Here is an 18,781-nt window from a genome sequence, read left to right on the forward strand (position 1 = left end):
ATTATTATTTTTCAAAAAATACTTCAATTGACCTTAGCTAAGTTCAATAAGAATCGCCCGACGAACGCGTTTTAAATCTTACTTTGTGTGGCTTTAAGCTCTAACATTTGCTATGCACGTTTTACTTTTTTACACCCACCCATGTCTGAAATGTATATTTACAGAGAGAGAGAGAGAGAGAGAGAGAGAGAGAGAGGACATGGAGAGAGAGAGAGAGAGAGAGAGACTTACCACTCTGTTGCGGCATACTCCAAGTGGGTCCTGTGTCCATTCTTCTAGCTCCTGCTGAGGCAAAGTACGATAGCGCCAGGTCATACAGGGACCAGAACGACATCCTGTCCCAAAAAAAAAACAATATATTTCATTTCGATTATCCAAAACTAAATATATAAATTAAAAATGTCAAGGTGAAAACAATTTTCAAAGTTATTGATTAAGTGGATAACTGTTAGACACAGAACAAAAATAAAAAAAAGCTCTGTCTTACTTACATGTCCAGTAATTGCCATGCATCAGATGTTTTATTATCATTCATAGTATAAAAAACTCGTTATACTCACTCTGTCTTCTTACGGAGAAGGGATAAAACTGCCATCTCAGATATTAGATGTGATCCACAATTTCCCTTGTTTCTTCAACGGAAGATAAATATCGGTAAGTGGAACTTTTTATCACAGACGCGTTTTGAACTTAGCGGCCCCTTTTTTCTTAAGACAGAACAACTGCGACTGAAGTTACTGGCAGGCAGCGTTCTTAGACCGGGTGTCAGGCTTCGTTCAACGTGCAAATTGAGAGAGGCGAGGCACCTAAATACTTTTTCAACACTCTCACTAAAATGCGCTCATTTTTTTTTTAATCGTGCGATTCTCTACTGTTACTTCTACAAATCTAAGACCGGACTACCAAAGAGAGTGCCGAGCCGTTCAGCGTTCAGCTGGTCTCCGACTATACGAACGGTACCTAACGAACCCCTGGCTTACCATCGCACAACAGAGGTTCAAAAGTTCGACTGTTTAAACTGGATCAATCCCACGATGGCAACCACATGGTGATATTGATGGTCGATTGTCATCAATGAATTGAAACTTCACTTCGTAAATCAATAATAATCATGGAATAATTGTTGGGATAAATGAGCAATCAGTGCATGAAATAACGGGGTTGATGTGATGAGATTTAATTCAGAGTTAATTGTGCCTGGTTTAAGCTTGAGTACATCGACCTGAGTTATATCATCAGCGTGCCTTGGGAGGGCCTTGCTTTAAGGTCCGTGTTTATTAATATTTTAGCATATGGTATACTTCTTTTTGCGTTTAGCCACACTAAGCTAATTGATATCATTATAGTCCAACAAATGTGCTAGAGTCTTAATGCACTTGATCTCGATGATTCAATATATTTGGAAAAATGTTGCAAGTGAAAAAGACACCTGTGTTTTAATGTGCAGTTGCATGCCCTCGTACGCGTGCCTTTTTACCGACGTATTACTGAAGCCGGTAAGAAGCCGTTTGTTAAAACACCTCTTTAACGACACAAACTACATATAAAAGCAAGTCACCAAGGCAGTGTCTTTCCGATTGGATTCTTTTAGATAAGAACCCAGGAAATGAATGCAACAGGTGAACCGAGCGACTGTCACGTGACCGGAACGTCTCCTGCGTCACGTGACAACGTTGACATACACACCTGTATGACCTTCACCTTACGGCTCACTTCATGGATGAGTTGTACTCGTCCCCTCCACGTAGTAGAGCTTTGTGTTGGCATCCACAGCAAAATGTGAGAGTCCTAACGATGCTCACAATGTGATTAATCTGCATTCATTTCATTTAACAAGATATAATTCAACCAGAGATAAAAATCAGTGGGGAAAACGTTGATTCGACCTGCTGAACTCTCAGGTGAGTTGCACTAGTAAATTGGGTCATTATAAAACTATCCTAGGCATGTTGAATGCGCATACATATTCTGTTCATTATTGCTTGTTTGCATTAGAATTATGCGTATCTCTGTGTAGTCCTTATAATTACTGGTAGCCTACTGTAAAAGTGCTACATGTAGGCTACATGTGGTATATAGCCTAGTAACCTGCAGCTGTACAGTGGGCAAGTATAATAAATATAATGCCAAAATAGAATTGCCTCCCACTACATGTGCAGTACCTGTACGTTTGAATTGACAGGTTCGTAATTATTTTATAAGTGTTATCAGTACGTGTAAATCCACAGCTTATGAGATCTGCATTAATGTCATCATGTAGGCCCTACTGTACTAAGAGACGGGAATGTAGGCCTATGTAAATACTAGTAGCCGAGCGGCGTGTTTTAAAAGACTATATACGGTACATCTACTAGTTACTATAGCATAGGCTATTTGTAAATGTGCATTCACCTTACACGACATTTGATTTAAAGCCATATATCAAGGACATTGTGCAGCGGATAATGGGTGTTTTCCACGCGGATTTGGAGTCGCCTATGACTTTGAATGGGGGGTGCTTTGTCAGAATGAATTGCAAAAAATGACATCGTCTTTTTGTGACGGATGGTGTCATATATATGTGCATGTAGATATCTAATGGAAGGTCTCGTACATAAGCACAAGACAAATGACCAGTTTAACTTCGCCATCAGTTTCAACTATACTCACTGCGTGCGGTCTAGAATTAGAGCACGAAGTGATTAAACAGGGCCGTAGCCAGCAATTTCAAAAGATTTTTTTTCTTTTTTTCTGAAAAAGTGGACCTTTAACCATGAAACCTCCTTAATTGTACTTAGATAATTTTTTCCCAGAGGGCGCTTTTTCTTTTCAGAATGGGATGTTCTTTCCACCCCCCCTCTCCCTGGTTGCGGGGCTGCTGACAAAAGGTTATGTCAGCTGTCATACTTCTCTTACATGTATTAGTACCCCTGAAAGAGTGATAATATATTTTTGAAGCTTGGCGAAAGTTTAAAAGACCTGTGTGGCAGGGATGCACCGGACAGGTACATCTATAAATTGGTAGTTATTTAGACCAAACAGGCCTACCCAACTACCAGACTCAGCACCGAATAATCCCGAATTCACCGGTAGGACCACACTACCCGTTTTTAAAGTGGGTATCAGTACGCGCTTCGAAGTATCAGACGCGACACCGCTCTTGCCTAGTACGCGATGTGATAGTGATGATTCTCAGCGGGGTTGGAAAATAGTGCATCTCATTTCAAAATTTGTTCCGGGGTATGATACTCTGAAATGCGTACTGACGCACACCTTGAAAACGGGTAGTGTGGTTCGATCTACCGGTGAATTCGGGATCATTCGGTGCCGAGTCTGGTAGTTGGGTAGGCCTGCCAAAGCATACATTTTCAGTGACGTATTTTTGCTTTATCAGATAGCGGATATTTCTTCTTTTCCTATATTTCTATAGTACAGGCGCCTGAAAAGCATACTAGTAAGTTTGATGAAGCAAATAATGGCAGTAAATAAGAGACACATGTATGAGCAAGATGTACATTGCGGCAGAGCACATTTAGATGTAACTGACATTTCCATTCTGTGACTTAATCATCGCCCTCATAGCTCCGCTTGTAAAATAAATGCATGTTACTTATAACCTTTCACTTTCAATAATTGGAAAAAGATGAGATCGATGCAGTACTTAAAGGGCAAATGTAAATATCAGTGTTGAACACTAAACACGAGTGAAAATACTATTTAAAAATTTCCCTTGAGCACGATCAAAACAAAAAAGGACGTTCATAGCTGTCGTTGGGTATTTCCGTCATTGCTTGTTCATTGCAATTATCCTGACGGACTTTACTTAAAGAACTAAGCGTATCGAGCAGTCATTTTGCATTTTGGTCACGCTAGACCTCAGATGACCGCCTGTTATCCCAATATTCGTCAAAATATCAGCACATCGTGACGGAGGTGAACGCCGTTAAAACATTAAAACTAGTTGTTTGCGTACATACACATCACATAATTCGCTGTACGTATCAGAGGAAACGGAAGAGTGCGAGTAATTTTGAGGTTTTGATGAATTTCTGAAACGGAAGCATCTGATCCGTAAATTGGACAGCAAGTAGCTCCACAGTTACGTCATTTGGAAGCTTAGCAGGTGTGAAAGTGGTCACATAATCATGAGCATGCAATATTTTATATCGTAAAACGGTTTATTGCAGAGCTCTCTATAAGGCGAGAGATGTGGGACTCGATCCTTACTTATGCTTGAGAATAGAGAGTTTCTTTCCTATAAACATTGCACGGCAAACTGTGTAACCTTTCTTTTACAGTATGTTGAGTCCAGAGAGCGAAGACTTGGAGCTGGTCTATCACGAGGAGGAGCCTGACGTCAGCGACCTGTCATACCATGGCCACGCCCTTGACACGTCCACTGACGTCAATTCCGTAAGCCCAACACTGCAAGAAGTACGAAACCATGAAACACACACAGATGTTGATTCGAATGGTGCAATATTACAGACCACAGATACAACGATCCAACCACTGCAACATTCCTCTCCAGTAAAGCCACGCAGCTCAGAGAGCGGGGAAAAGGCGCGAGAGACGTCGGGAGAGGATGTACAGACGCGCCCAGACGGCCGGAAAGTGATACCTGCTTCCCCGGAGCTCTCTGTCGTGGCAGTTAGTTTCTCCTCGGAGGGAGAAGAACAAGTTACAATGAGTAATGAAGTCGTGCAAACTCAAACCGACGGCCGAAAGGTGATTCGGACAACTCCCGGACTCACGGACGACTTGAGATTGGAATTACAAGAGAGGCCCCTCAAACAAAGAGATATGAAATTCCTGCGAATGTTTGCAATAGTGTCTATATTTCTCTTTGCTCCGACAGGAATTGCCGCTTTTATTTACGCCAGGAAGACAAAACAGGAATTTGACGCAGGGATAGAGAGGGGAAACTTGGACTTGGCTAGAAAACTTTGTAAACGCACAGAGCGTTTGATAATGTTATCCATAGTGCTGTCTCTGTTCACGGCCGTGTTAGCGTTCTCTCTGGCAGAGAATGCTGTCACGAGGGAAACGGGCAGTTTCCAGGATAGATATCTTTCTTATTCACGGCTTCCATAGGCGTGTTTGTTCAATGTAAATGTCACACGTAGTCGACACCAGGACGAGAAATTGCCAAAATTCATGGCCAGAGAGGTTTTATCAAAACATCCATGTCAGCCGACCGTGGGCGTATTTTACAACAAACCACGAGCTTCGAACTTTTATTTCACCCGTGCTTCCTACTCGTCATAACTTGCCAACCAAGACGGTATCATAGAGGGCAAATTAACGAAATATCGGAAATAAAACAGGAATTGAAGTGACCCAGTTACGCTTTACGTACTGGAATTCTTGTCACAGGCGTGTATTAAACAAAAGGCGCATAAAGCAATATTTTAAAGATGTGTATTTTTATCAGATTTTGTGATAACAATTTTTGTATTTATTAATGTTTAAGCATAAGGTGTAGGTTTTACTTTTCATGTCATACGTAAATCTCTGCAATACTCTTCATATAGATAGGAGGGCATTCTCGCGCGAAATGTGATACAAATTAAGGAACGAATCTCACCCTGAAGTAATTACTTAACCCAAATGTTGTTTTCCCATCTACCCAATATGCGGCATTACAACAGTTTTGTTAAAAAGTCACTAGCAAGACACATTTTTAATCTTTTTATTTCATATCACGAGAATAGATATACGTTACTATTATTTTGTAGCATAATAGATGAGCATATGTGTAAATGACACGAATCTCTGATTTCATATTGTATTCATGTTAAATAGAATACATAGAGCTTTAAGAAGACTCCGGGGACAGGCAAGATAATCTTTATCTTTATTTTTCTTCAGGTACTTTTATTCTGAACAAGTTATATTTTGTCTTATACTATTTATATATCGGTAAAATGATGCAACACTGAATGTGTCCTTTTAATATTTTATATTTCTTATATAGACGTAATATAGTATGGTTTTATCAGTATTTTAGTATCCATGTATGCGTACTGACATCGGTAATCAAGAATTAAATAATGTGCGCTTTTTTCACTAATAAGACACAAGAAAGGCACAATCATTATTTTAATATCTTAGGGACGAAGGTGATTTAACATTGTTATAGATATTAACATTTATGTTGACAGCAGTATAAAGAAGGTCATTAAACTTCATGATTTAATATTTAAAATAATATGTTGTTGTAATAAAGCACATTTTGTTAAATCTTGCAGTGGGTCATCCGTTAAAAAATATTATATTCTCATCATACTTAATGCACTCTCTCTCTCTCTCTCTCTCTCTCTCTCTCGTGCGTGATTTTCATATGAAAACAAGACATTCTCAGATGTGACAATAGATCACTGACGACAAGACATCTGCCAGTACAAAAATATCTGACCCAACTTGTTGGGTTATAGGCCCTACCAAGAAAAATAAAAGCAAAATACTTAGAAGTTTATAATTATTGATAATAACTAGATAGATCGGGTTTTTCAATGCCTCTTGTCAATTGTATCCTGTTTACTATTTGATAATTATTCCATTTGTCTGTGGGCACCTGAAATATACAATTCGCTTTTTCCCACTGCGGTCACCAAGTATGGCGATAAAAGCAGTTCTGAAAATTAAACCTACCGTGTTTAAAATATCCCCAAGTCATACATGTATTTCTTTTGTCTACATATCCTGCCTAGCTAGTTACGTCGATATTTCCTTTTGAAATGCAAAGGACTGCCTAGTCTTTTAAATTAATTTTTTAATTTTAAATGGAATAAAGCATCGAATTTAAATACAAGAACTGGACGAGCAATTATTCATCAGTTGGAGAAAAAGTTCTCTTTTTTCGAAGAAAATACGATCGGGACACCTGTCATTATACCTAATAACTCCCTTTCATGTTGCTCCCTTATATGTTGCTACTTCAAAGTATTGCTATTAGGGCTCCATCACGTTTGAAATTGATTTCGTGCTGTTGATATGGAGGTTGGAGGAACCATGGCATTAAAATGCTCGTGCTCATTAGTCACTAGTTAATTATACATTTAAGTTAGAAAATCAAACAAATTGTGCTAATCAAGTCGTATTACTGATTAACGTCGCGGTTGTTATTCGAAATGTTACAACGAAATCAATTAGACTCGTTACTCCCAGATTCCCTGTCGATACCTGCACCACATGGTCTTCCGTCGATATTCAGTTGGCTTGATAATCGCGAAGGAAATAGCAATTTGGACTTTATGATGGAAATTGACCACCACATATGCATGATTATGATGTGATTTTGCACAGAAAATGTCACATTTTCTCTATTTCCTTTGTTGGAAACCCTGTTCGCCTGATGAGATTGCTATTCTTAGTACTTAATAAGTTGATGATGACGGTAGAATGAACCGTGCCTGGCAGCACGTAATATCTACAGGTTTCCCTAACTGCACTTGCTCGTGGTCATGCACTGCACGTGCGAGCGGTAAATTCTCCTTTTCATAATATTCGTTTTAATCAAGTCACAAAAATTCCCCAAAACTTCATACTGTTTTTTTCATTCAAATAATGTTTTCAAATATATGGACGTCTGTCTGGTTGTCCTCCACTTTCGTGTCTGAGCTGTGCCTTGATTATATAGAATGTCATTGACTGTAGAGTATTTTTGGAATAGAGTGATTACAGAAAGCTCATTAGTAAGCCACATATTACAGCAGAAGTTGATATGCATAAGACTGATACAAGGACAAACGGGAAAGCTGAGATATTGGCCTCTGAATACTAGCAGGTATTTTGGATAAGAAAATTCGTTTCGTTTGGGTGTGTTTTACCGGTAGATAACGTGTTGATGGAGCTCGCTACCTTCCAGATTCCATTTGGCAGCCGTCAACACAGTCGTGGTTATCGACCTTCCTTGTGGAACATGTAAACTCACATTAGATAGACACTAGATAACAGAAATAACGTAAGGTTGGTCAATGCTATATATTACAGGATCTGTCATAGACATCAAATACATGTTCGTAACTGATCGGTTTCTTATATTGAATAAGTAGGTAGGTAGATGACTCAAATGTCAGTCCATATCTGCATTGGATATACCTTTCATAAAATATGCATGTAATTTACGTAACAGTAATTATCTTCTTCCCATTTTAGCTCGGATGCGTTCCCGAATGGTGATTTTGTAAAGGCACAGTGCCAGAAGTGCATCTTACGTCATGTCACATATAAAGCGGCAATTAGCAATTAACCTCCTTATTTTTATATTTTCAGTATGCTGGAACCGGAAAGCGATGACCTTGAACTGGTCTACCATGCAGAGGAACCTGCCGTCACCGATGAAGTTGTGGGCGGGGCGATCAGCAATGGCCACGCCCACGACACGGCCACAGATGTCAGTCAAGTGAATCCAACCTTGCAAATCGAAAGTCAGACGTCAACTTCGACAAATGGGACAGTAAGATTTTCGGACCCTAACAATACGCCGGTATCGTCGTCAGCGGTGGCGGTATGTTCTCTAGAGGGCGGAGAAGAGGAGGTCACAATGACAAGAGACATGGTAGAGACGCGCCCAGATGGCCGTAAAGTGATACACACGACTCCAGAACTTAGAGAGGACCTTTCCCAAGATCTTCAAGACAGACCTCTCAAAGAAAAAGATCTGAAGTTTTTAAAGATGTTCTCAATAATAAGTATCTTTCTCTTTTTCCCACTGGGTATACCAGCCTTGTGTTATTCGAGGAAAACAGCAAAGGCGTTTCACGATGGCATATTAAACGGTGACTTGGACAAAGCTCGAAGGTTTGCCAAGCGAACAGAGAGGTTTATCGTGTTGTCTATTGTTATGTCTCTGATCACAGCAATTTTTGTGTTTGCTTTAGCGGAATATGAGACGGTTGGAGTACCAGCCACAGGGACAGCGTCAAGAACACAAAACTTGATGGTGCGGCATCCGTAGTCGCCACGATCCGATGTCACGTGACAGAGAGTCCGCTTCCTATTCACTTGTACAGGTGAGCCTGATCGCCCTAGATTTTAACCCAGTTAGGTCAGGCTAACCCTAACCATTATAACTAAATGGATGGCAGACTTTCTGTTACACGGACCCACAGTTTCGTTACACCGGCAGTGGACGGCTAGAAAGTCCTCATATATACATCTATATATAACGGTATCACATTAAGTTATATTGTACTGTTATCATGAGTATTGTTAAAATCATTTTTATGTGCAAAATGCCTAGTTTTACCATATCATATTTATGAATTAGAAGTATTTTACTGTATGTTTTTATCCGTGCAGCGCAACATACAGGGTATATGTACGAACATATATTGTGCTTCATCTCATTAACAAGATGCTTTGACTTAATGAGGATTGAAATTACGTCATCAACATGCAGCTTATCATCCGTGTGGCGTTTAACCTCGTTATTTATACGTTAGTCTGAGTAAAGGTATCAAATTCTTGGGGCGCTTGTATAATGGCTACTTAGCTTTAATTCATATAGACGGGCAACATATGTCAATAAAATGAACGGTTACTGTTTAACGAATTACTTTAATTTATCTTTATTATTTAACATATATAATATTTTTGTTACATTTTATTTTCCTCTCTTATGTATCTTCTCGAGAGATGCAAGAACGAGTAAAAAAGAATAGGTTTACTAACGTTTTAAATGATGTATTAATTTGATCTTTCTGTGCTACGTTTATGTTTATAAGATGTATGTTTACACAAATGCACGTGGTTTTATATTAAAGGATAGATATAATGATGTAAAGTACATCGTGTCACTTTAGGTCAGTGTACAATTGTTGATATTATTCATAGTTTATTTTCTTATTGCATATTTTAAAGCAATTATTTCTATTAACAAAGCCTTGTAACAAGGATTTGTATATGTATTAGGTGTTGGGCGTACTATACGGAGATGAGAATACCTAGTATTTTCAACAGTGCAGATAGTTTATACCAGAAAAACCAAAGATGCAGGAATAGATTTATCATACTACGGAGTACATGCATAATCCATTTTTACAAGCATTTGACATTCTCATTATTGCGGCAAAAATGCGGAAAAGTGGAGATTTAAAGATGTAAAGAAATCATCCGGAGTTGAATTTTGGTGACTATTTAAAGACGTCCTCTTTGATGATAATCCACAGGTATCCTGGAGGGTAATTGCTTGTATAAAAGGCGTTGGCTCCCTGAGAGTTACGAGTTTTGGTCTGTTTTAACTTTCTCTGTTAATGGCATTCATTTAAAGAAAGAAATCGGTATTATTTTAATCAAGCAACATTTATATCCACTCGCTATGTACATGTTCATGCATTATGTGTAACCTTTGTTTAGAGAGGGGTAGGTGGCGACATCTGTGGTTTATGTAAAGAAATTGGTGGGAAATGTTTAGCACTGTGATATCTTATATTAATAAAGCACCTGAGAGAATGGTTGTGAAAAGGGGTTCGTTTTCCTTCTAAAATTCTTCAAAGATATGGAAGGATCTGAGGCAATGACCTCAGCAGAGACTGTAGACGACTTATAATCGGGTTTCCCCTAAAAATAATGTTACAATGAAACGGAATGTCTCCAGTAAAAGCCCCTTCATAGCACGTATTTTGATACGTATTTAAAGAATACTTTAAGCTTGTCATACTGGCTAATTTGTTCTATTATCGAAACAATATAATCACATATTTCAATAAGCAAAAAGCAATGTTCTAAGCTTTGAAAAAAGGTTTTATCCAAAAGCCTGTTGAGTTGAAACTCAATTGCAACGAGCAAGGGCTCTTGGAATAGTTTTCGTCCAAAGTTTGACGCGTTCTGGAATGACACTCCTCTTCCCCACTATGACGTCACCAAACTCAAGGTAGTGCTTTTCATTCACAGTGTATTCCTCCCATAGTGCTGGAACAGGCTCTGGGATGTTTGGATTTCTGAAAAAAAAATGCAAATTAGGGTCAATCAATAGAAAATGAATATTTTTATTTGAGTTACGTCCGTGATGCACAATTGTGTAATATTTGCACAATTTTAATTTTGACCTGTCCCGTTATTTTTGGAGTTATAATTAAAAGTGATATAAAACAGTAATACTGTCCATGTACAGCACGCCATATATGTTCACTATTTTCTCTCATTAATTTCCCTGCCATAATCATGTTAACAAAATAAACAGTGTGGGGTGCCTTACCCGGTCTTGGCAAAATTGGACCAATATCGCATCATCATCTTACTCAGATACTTCTCATCGTCAGTGAAAGTGGCACTGGGGACAAAAGGTTCATATGAACCAATCATAAAATGAAGGTCGTCTCCGTGATTTGCTCGCTGAAACCAAGATTGTGAGCCAATCATGACATTTCCATACAGCGGCTTTCTCGTGAAGTAATAGAGATAGGTCGACCGACCTTCTTGAGAGAGATGTGGCGTCATTATTTCAAACATCGATTTTGTGAAAACAATGTCTGTAAGCAGATCAATATAATCACGAACAGTTTCTAATTTTGTAGCGTTTTTTTCGTAATACAATTCCGTGATTGCCTTGATAATTTCCGTACAGCTGGTGTTGAGCAATGAGATTGTCCAGTAAGGAATCAGAGTGTCACGGACGAAAAAGGGATCAATTCCGTCGAGGAACTTATTTAAAAGAAAGACTCCTCCGTCTCCATCAAGAAATCCAGTCATGACGTCAAAAGAACGGAGACGCTGCAATACGCTAGGATCCTTTAACATCTCTGATATTGGTTTAGTAAGCAAGACACCATCGATTGAAGGTAGAAAGAACGCGCTTGAAAGACCCACAATGGAACCTATGAGTGTCTCGGCGTCTATGCTGCGTAGACAGTCTACCAGGGCCATGGCATTTGTCGTTGGACATCCAACAATGTTTCCAGTTCTCACAGCGATTTCTGGGGCATTTTTTGACGCGACCCAAACCTTACTGTTCGTGATACCACTTTGCCTAATGAAGCGTTGGAAGAGGCCTGAAGAAGCGTTCGCCAGGGCCAGCTGTACCACGCTACTGCCACCTGCTGATTCGCCAAAAATCGTCACCCTGTAAAACACCAATGACAATTGAACAGTAGATGTGAAAGAAATACTGAAGAAATAGAAATACTGGAAAACAGTGCTACAAGAAAGAACTGTGCTACCAATGTACTCTGAAAGCCCATCGTAGTTGCTTGAAAGAAATTAATTTAAAATACTTATATGAAAAAATACATACCAATATCACGGCTTAATTCATTTTCCCAATATATCAATACTACTTAAGTAACTGTCACAACTAAGCTGGTATTTATTAATTCATAATATAATTAGTTCAAAATTTGCGTTATTTATGCATGCACTCTGTACCGGCGAATATATACCTCCCACTATCCCCTCCAAAGTACTGGATATTCTTCTTGATCCATTTCAACGCCTCAATTTGGTCCCACAGTCCTATATTCCCTGGTACGCTGTCGTCACCAGTGCTGAGAAACCCAAACACATTCAGGCGGTAGTTCATAGACACCACAATGACGTCACCTGTCACCGCTGAAAATAGGAAATAGAATAAGGATGTGGTCTTGCTCATTAATGATGGTCCTGATAAAAGTGAAAGTAATGAAATAATGTTACCCAATTGTTTATAGCTTTAAGCAAGGGACCTATCGTTACATTTTGAAGGAATTAAGATTTTAAGGTTATATTAGGTAGTTTCCATTACCAAATAAAATTTTCTAAAGAAATTAGTTATTCGTCAGAGTTATTTTAGACTTATTCTTCATACCATTTGAATACTTCAGTTTACAAACCAAAATATATAAAGTGAATTAATAATTTGTATTTATATTTTATTAATGCACTCATTTAATATAAAAATTAGTAAACGCAAACGAAGATTGAAAGCTCCATTTTCAATTCAGCTGCCATTTTAGTGTTTTCCAAGAATACATGACGATTATAGAATCTATTGCAATGTTATTGTAAGATGACTGTCATCCAATTTGAAGGTTGACGTATTTGTTATTTTAAAGTCCTCAGTGCCAATTTACTAACCGAATTCTTTGAAACTGTATATGGCTGTTCCACCTGTGGTATACCCCCCACCGTGTATCCAGACCATGACCGCCTTATTGTTGGAACTGTTTGTGGATCCAGGAACAAAAACGTTGAGTGTCAGGCAATCTTCCGAAATCTACATGATGAAGAGTGGAGATTTTGGATAATAAATCGTAATATTACATTATTTTGGTAAATTTCACAATAAGATCAGAAATATATACTGAAATTATGTTTTTATAACATAAATGTGTCAAATGGTTTAAAGTCAATTAAATCTCTGACACTGTGCACTATTTTGATTATTAATTTCACTTGCATTTAATTACGTATCGAATAATAAAGTTAACTACTGATTTTTCTTAGAACCTTTATTTCTTCCTTGTCGTTATTGGATTGCTTTTTAATTTGAACAACAGGGTTTGATGATAAAAAGAATGGTTGGTTATAGCTTTTATTTATAAGAAAATAAGTTGTATTAATTAAATATATAGGGAGAGGATAGTATCATGTTGATGTTTTCGTAGCTATTAATCATTTGAACTGAGCGTTTTTAATTCATAAGTTTAAATTCTTTAATAAAATATGAGGCATAGAATAAATCCTTTTAAACCTTTAAATCCATGAATTTTTAAATGTTTGGCTGTAACAAACGGCACATTCGAATTTGCTTTTTATACTGTACATAAATTCTTGACTATACCTAATGTCGTAATTCTGGTCTTTATCCAAGAACTAATGTGGAACCGTCTGTTCCTATTACCATTTCATCTTCAGTATAGCACAATTTTTATTCGCCATTACGCCGCTTGATAAATTCTAAAAACCCGTGATCGGATTACAACCCGCAAGAAAACGCAGTAGATACTCCAGCGCAGTAGACTACTGCAATCATACTGCAAACCGCAGTAAACTACTGCAATCATACTGCAAACATGCTTCAAATCTGCTTCGATTTGGGAGCTGATTAGCATATTTGAAACATGCTTCTATCATGCTGCTAATCTACTGCATTAATGCTCCTCTCTGTACAAACCTATGGAATGTCGAGAACGAGGCTGATCGCGTAATGGTGGCTTTTTAAATTTCTCTCAGCTTTATGTATGCGTAATCACTGATCCGGAGGATAAATGGTGACTAATGGAAGCCAGGTACACTATAAGAATCTAAGGTACACGTGTGTACATGTGAGTACCTCCAATTTACGCTAAGTTACAAAGATTAACAAAACAGATCGATCCACCCCACAACGTTCATTCCTTGCATAATGGAGACAAAGGATTCAACGGTAGCTGAGAAAATTCTCGCCAAATTTCCGACCAATTCCAATTCCAACAAGGAAAAGAGTCGAGTCTACGCAGTAGCAGCAGGAAGAGTCACAGGAGTATTTTTACAGTGGTCCTTGGCCCAGCAAAGCACAAATAAGTTTGCAGGAGCCTGTCACAAAAGTTTCGAGGATATTAGTGACGCCATAACCTTTCTAGAATCCTGCGGCATCACCGATACCCGTATACACCTTGATGAAGTGAACAGTGTAGCAGCAGATGAGTATCTCAAGGGTGCTTTGTGCTCCGAGGAGTCAGAACAGGTAACCGTTGACTCTCAGACTGAAATTAACGACCTGTTTGATAGTCTTGATCATGCTCATGCCTGTCCTGTGTGCATCAACCAAGACAACGATAATATGATTCAGTGCTCTGACTGTAGACTTTGGTTACACTATGAATGCACAGATCTGCCTGCGTATCAACTCTCTATCTTTAAAAACAGTCAGAGGAAATTTACTTGCATGTTTTGCACTAATGTTGATTTGGACATTGTCAAGGGCCTATCTGTTACTACAACCACCAGCAACCACATAGGAATTCAAACCTCACAATATTCACATTATAGTGCTGCGATTCCATGTGAGTTATCCTGTTCACAACAAACACAGACAGTCCCTCAGGCCATGCTAGTGTCTACCTCTTCTCAGACTGTTCCAGATCCAACAGTGTTGCCCAGCAACATCAGCAACAGTCACATTGACATACAGGAAAAATGCATGTCAGCCCTGCGTGATCTAGAGAACAACCTCATTAGTAACTTTCATAGTACTCTGAAAGAAAACTGTGATCTTAAAATCAGTCTGATCCATAAAGATCTTGAACATGTCACTAAGGAGAGAGATGATCTCAAATCACTATCCACCAACCTCAAAAATGAGATCAGTCAACTAAAGACCTCTACGAGCATCCCAAAGAAAGATGATTCCTCATCACAACAGCTTCATCGTCTTCGTATGGAACTTGAACAAACCGCAAGAGAAAGACACAACAAATGGAAATCTGAGAAGGGCGAGCTCCTAAATAAAATTGAAAATCTTCACAACAAATTGGACCTTATTGAGAGAAAAGACAGCATCATTAAAGAAAAAGATTCTCTGATCAGCAGCTTATACAATCAGCTACACACTGCGCAAAAAGCCCTAGCAACAGCCAAAGAAGAAACATATGAACTGAAACGCACTGGAATATGGACTGAGTTCACTGCAGCCCATAATCAACAGCCTGTCTCTGTCACACACACCTCAGTACAATGCATACCAGAGATGTGCTCAGCTGTTTGTCAGACTACAGATCTCCCCACTCCTGATATCCACACTAAGACTCCCACACCCATACTCTTCTCTGATGTAGTATCAAATACCAGCGCAAGTAAGGGAACTCCAGGTACTCCACGTACTCCCACCCAGGGCACAGCTATCACACGCAGACCCACAGTCATCGCCACTTCACCTGGATACAAAACAACCCAGAATAACAGAGATGTCACCACGCCAGAGCCAGCTCCGAGCACCTCTCAACGCGTTCCTCACTCCCATACTCCTGCACGCCCCACTAGGATCCCTTCAAATACTCCTCAACCTACATCCTACACAAAACAACAAAATTCACCAAAAAGGAACTCTAGAAACTCGGAAAGATCTCATTCGCAGAAACCAAAAGACAAACCCACTCTGCAACATTCAACCAAAGTTAATGTAAATGTGATTGGTAACTCTCATACTAAACACATTCAGGGGAAACGCTTAGTACCCTGGGCAGAAGAAGTGAATATCACACCAGCTTATACAATCCCTGAGGCAGATTCCGTGTTACAAAATCTGGATCACAAGCCCAGTGCACTAGTGATACATGAAATCACCAATGACATTAACAACAACTCCCCTGCAGCAGTAGCAAACATGCTAGTACAAACAGCAACCACATATGCCAAGACCAACCCTGACACCAATGTTATTGTATCACTGGGCACTCCAAGAACAGATGACCGCAATTTAAACACTAGCACTGAAATTTGTAATGCTATAATCAGACACGATATCCTAGCCTCAGGCATTACCAACCTACACTATTGTGACAATGGTAACTTTTTAAGAAGAGGCATGATACAAGAACACCTGTTAGCTCCAGATGGCTACCATCTGTCACACGAAGGCACTAGCCTTCTAGCCTCTAACCTACGCAGGAAAATAGAGGCAGTGTTAAAACACAAACTACACTAAGATAACTCTGTTAAGTTACCTTTAGTACTTTTGTTTACTATTTATCATTCTATCCTATTTTATCTATGTTAATTAGGTAAGTTATATATATATGTTTTTTTTTTTTTTTTTTTTTTTTTTTTTTTTTAAGGATATAGCTACCTAGTTAATGATGCTTTATTATCACCATTTATCACTCCGGTCTACTACTTACGTGTACATATATACTTATTGTTTTGCCGCTTGTGTTAATCAGTATGTCATCGTTATATCAAAGCCAGCTGAAAATAGGAGCCTGGAATGTCGACGGGCTCTTCACAAGGGTTGGAAATGAAAAGATTTCTAAGATTGAGCTAACTGAATTCACTCAGGCCATCTCACAAATGGACATATTCTGCCTGGTAGAAACCCACTGCAAACAATCCGATAATATTTACTTAGATGGGTTTCATATCGAAATGAATGTGAGACCTAAATCCCCCAAGGCCCCTAAGGCATTTGGGGGTTTAGCAGTGGGAGTCAGAAATAATCTATTAAAAGGAATCAGCTTCCTAAAGCCCTCCAATAGTGAATTCATGTGGCTCAAACTTAACAAATCATTCTTTAATTTCCAAGAAGATTTATTTATCTGCTGTGTTTATATTAGTCCGCTAAGTAGCTCTTTCAGCAGCCAAAGAGATGATATCTTTCAGCTATTAGAGAAAGATATTGCCAAATTTGACACTTTAGGTAAATGCCTCATCCTTGGTGACTTCAATGCAAAAACAAACACCAGGGCAGATTTCTTAGTAGATGATAGTTCTGATCACATTAGTGTAGGCTGTAATTATATAAGTGATGTATATTTGCCAAGGAATAGTATGGATTGTCATGAAGTAGACACATATGGAAAAAAACTTTTAGACTTGTGTAAAAGTAGTGGATTACGTATTGTTAACGGTAGAAAGTTAGGGGACACAGCTGGCTATTATACTTGTTATAATCATAGGGGTCTACCTAGTGTCATTGATTATATGTTGTGTCACTATAGTTTGCTAGATCAAGTAGAATATTTTAGGGTACACAACTTATCCCCCTTCTCGATCCACTGTATGATCTCTTGTGTCCTCAGAATCCGCATACCTATGCACCCTGCTCCCACACTTGATAACGATGTCTCTATGAATGCTCCTGGGAGGTTTTATTGGAACAGTCACTCACGTAATCTCTGGTTAAAATGCCTGGCTCTGCCCCACAGTATTGATAGGATCAACAAATTCCTTTCAGTAGACTTCCAAACAGATAATAACGGAATACAGCAGTGTGTCTCAGATCTAAACCATCTCATAACTGACCTAGGCATAAAAGCAGGAATTAAACACAAGCCCCCCACCAAACCTAAGAAATCCACCAAACCCAGTAAACCTTGGTATGATAACAATTGCAGGGAACTTGGTAGGCAACTAAAACACATGTCACGACAGATAAGTAAAAACCCATCTAATGTCTCCCTACTTCATAATCTAAACAGAATAAGAAAACAATACAAAAAGATGCTGAACAAAAAGTGTAATGACTTTAGGGATAAAATCTATAATTCTATTGAAAAACTTGAAAGTGAAAACCCACAATCTTTCTGGAAATTATTTGATCAATTATGTACCAAAAAACAGCCGTCCTCTAATCCCATTGACCCCAAGCAATGGTGGGACCACTTTAACACACTTATGAATCGACACATCCCCCACAAAGACCCTAACTTTGAGAACAGCATTGAAAACTCTTTCAAATCAAATAGAGAAGTTATATTTAATGAGGTCGACTTCTCTTTCACTGTACAAGAAATCACTACTGCCGCCAAGAAGCTTAAAAATAACAAAACCCCAGGTATGGATGGTATCCCAAACGAACTACTCAGAGAGGGAATAGACTACTTGGCTCCAGTTTTATGTAAAGTTTTCAATGCCATATACATAAGCGGTTGTTTCCCAGAAGCTTGGCGGCTTAGTACCCTAACAATGCTCCACAAAAAGGGAGATAGGACAGACCCCAAAAACTATAGAGGCATTGCTATCTCAAGTAATGTTTGTAAACTTTTTTGTCAAATTCTTAACAGTAGGATCAACAAATTTATTTATAAGAACCGCATTATACCTGAAAACCAAATTGGCTTTACAAAAGGCGCCCGTACCAGTGACCATCTACTAACTCTAAAGACCCTCATAGACAAATACATAA

The 18,781-nt window shown here is 38.7% G+C and overlaps 3 protein-coding genes across 5 annotated transcripts; 2 read left to right on the top strand and 1 right to left on the bottom strand.

The window, feature by feature from the left end:
* Positions 1-1,684: 1,684 nt before the first annotated feature.
* LOC106153089 (uncharacterized) lies at positions 1,685-6,222 on the top strand. Of its 2 annotated transcripts, XM_087015552.1 has the most exons (3): positions 1,685-1,901; positions 2,813-2,984; positions 4,278-6,222. In XM_087015552.1, exon 3 carries the CDS (start codon positions 4,279-4,281, stop codon positions 5,071-5,073), a length of 795 nt encoding a protein of 264 aa, XP_086871678.1. In that variant the 5' UTR covers positions 1,685-1,901; positions 2,813-2,984; position 4,278; the 3' UTR covers positions 5,074-6,222. The 2 variants fall into 2 exon arrangements, with proteins under 2 accessions (XP_086871678.1, XP_013382340.2); XM_013526886.2 differs by lacking the exon at positions 2,813-2,984 and having other exon boundaries at positions 1,686-1,901.
* Positions 6,223-7,607: 1,385 nt separating this feature from the next.
* Positions 7,608-10,449, top strand: LOC106180297 (uncharacterized). 2 transcript variants are annotated; one of them, XM_087015550.1, is made up of 2 exons: positions 7,608-7,768; positions 8,257-10,449. In XM_087015550.1, the coding sequence occupies exons 1-2, from the start codon at positions 7,623-7,625 to the stop codon at positions 8,939-8,941; spliced, it is 831 nt and encodes a 276-aa protein (XP_086871676.1). In that variant the 5' UTR covers positions 7,608-7,622; the 3' UTR covers positions 8,942-10,449. The 2 variants fall into 2 exon arrangements, with proteins under 2 accessions (XP_086871676.1, XP_086871677.1); XM_087015551.1 differs by lacking the exon at positions 7,608-7,768 and adding an exon at positions 7,805-7,950.
* A 135-nt stretch (positions 10,450-10,584) lies between these two features.
* Positions 10,585-13,975, bottom strand: LOC106152723 (liver carboxylesterase 1-like). The gene is made up of 5 exons (XM_087016020.1): positions 13,967-13,975; positions 13,036-13,174; positions 12,363-12,531; positions 11,183-12,172; positions 10,585-10,925 (listed from the first exon to the last, which is right to left on the bottom strand). Exons 1-5 carry the CDS (start codon positions 13,973-13,975, stop codon positions 10,757-10,759), a joined length of 1,476 nt encoding a protein of 491 aa, XP_086872146.1. The 3' UTR covers positions 10,585-10,756.
* Between the last annotated feature and the right edge of the window lie 4,806 nt (positions 13,976-18,781).

The sequence above is a fragment of the Lingula anatina genome, chromosome 6, assembly GCF_051362555.1.
Source record: "Lingula anatina isolate TDL-2025a chromosome 6, LinAna3.0, whole genome shotgun sequence".
NCBI classification, from domain to species: Eukaryota; Metazoa; Brachiopoda; class Lingulata; order Lingulida; family Lingulidae; genus Lingula; species Lingula anatina.

Excerpts from the sequence above, each read along its gene's own strand:
- LOC106153089 (XM_087015552.1), top strand. The coding sequence starts at position 4,279 with ATGTTGAGTCCAGAGAGCGAAGACTTGGAGCTGGTCTATCACGAGGAG.
- LOC106152723 (XM_087016020.1), bottom strand. Across the intron at positions 12,173-12,362 it reads TTTGGAGGGGATAGTGGGAG|CAACTACGATGGGCTTTCAG; the intron begins GTATATATTCGC and ends ATTTCTTTCAAG. Across the intron at positions 10,926-11,182 it reads TCCAATTTTGCCAAGACCGG|AAATCCAAACATCCCAGAGC; the intron begins GTAAGGCACCCC and ends TTTTTTTTTCAG.
- LOC106180297 (XM_087015550.1), top strand. The coding sequence starts at position 7,623 with ATGTCATTGACTGTAGAGTATTTTTGGAATAGAGTGATTACAGAAAGC. Across the intron at positions 7,769-8,256 it reads TGGCCTCTGAATACTAGCAG|TATGCTGGAACCGGAAAGCG; the intron begins GTATTTTGGATA and ends TTATATTTTCAG.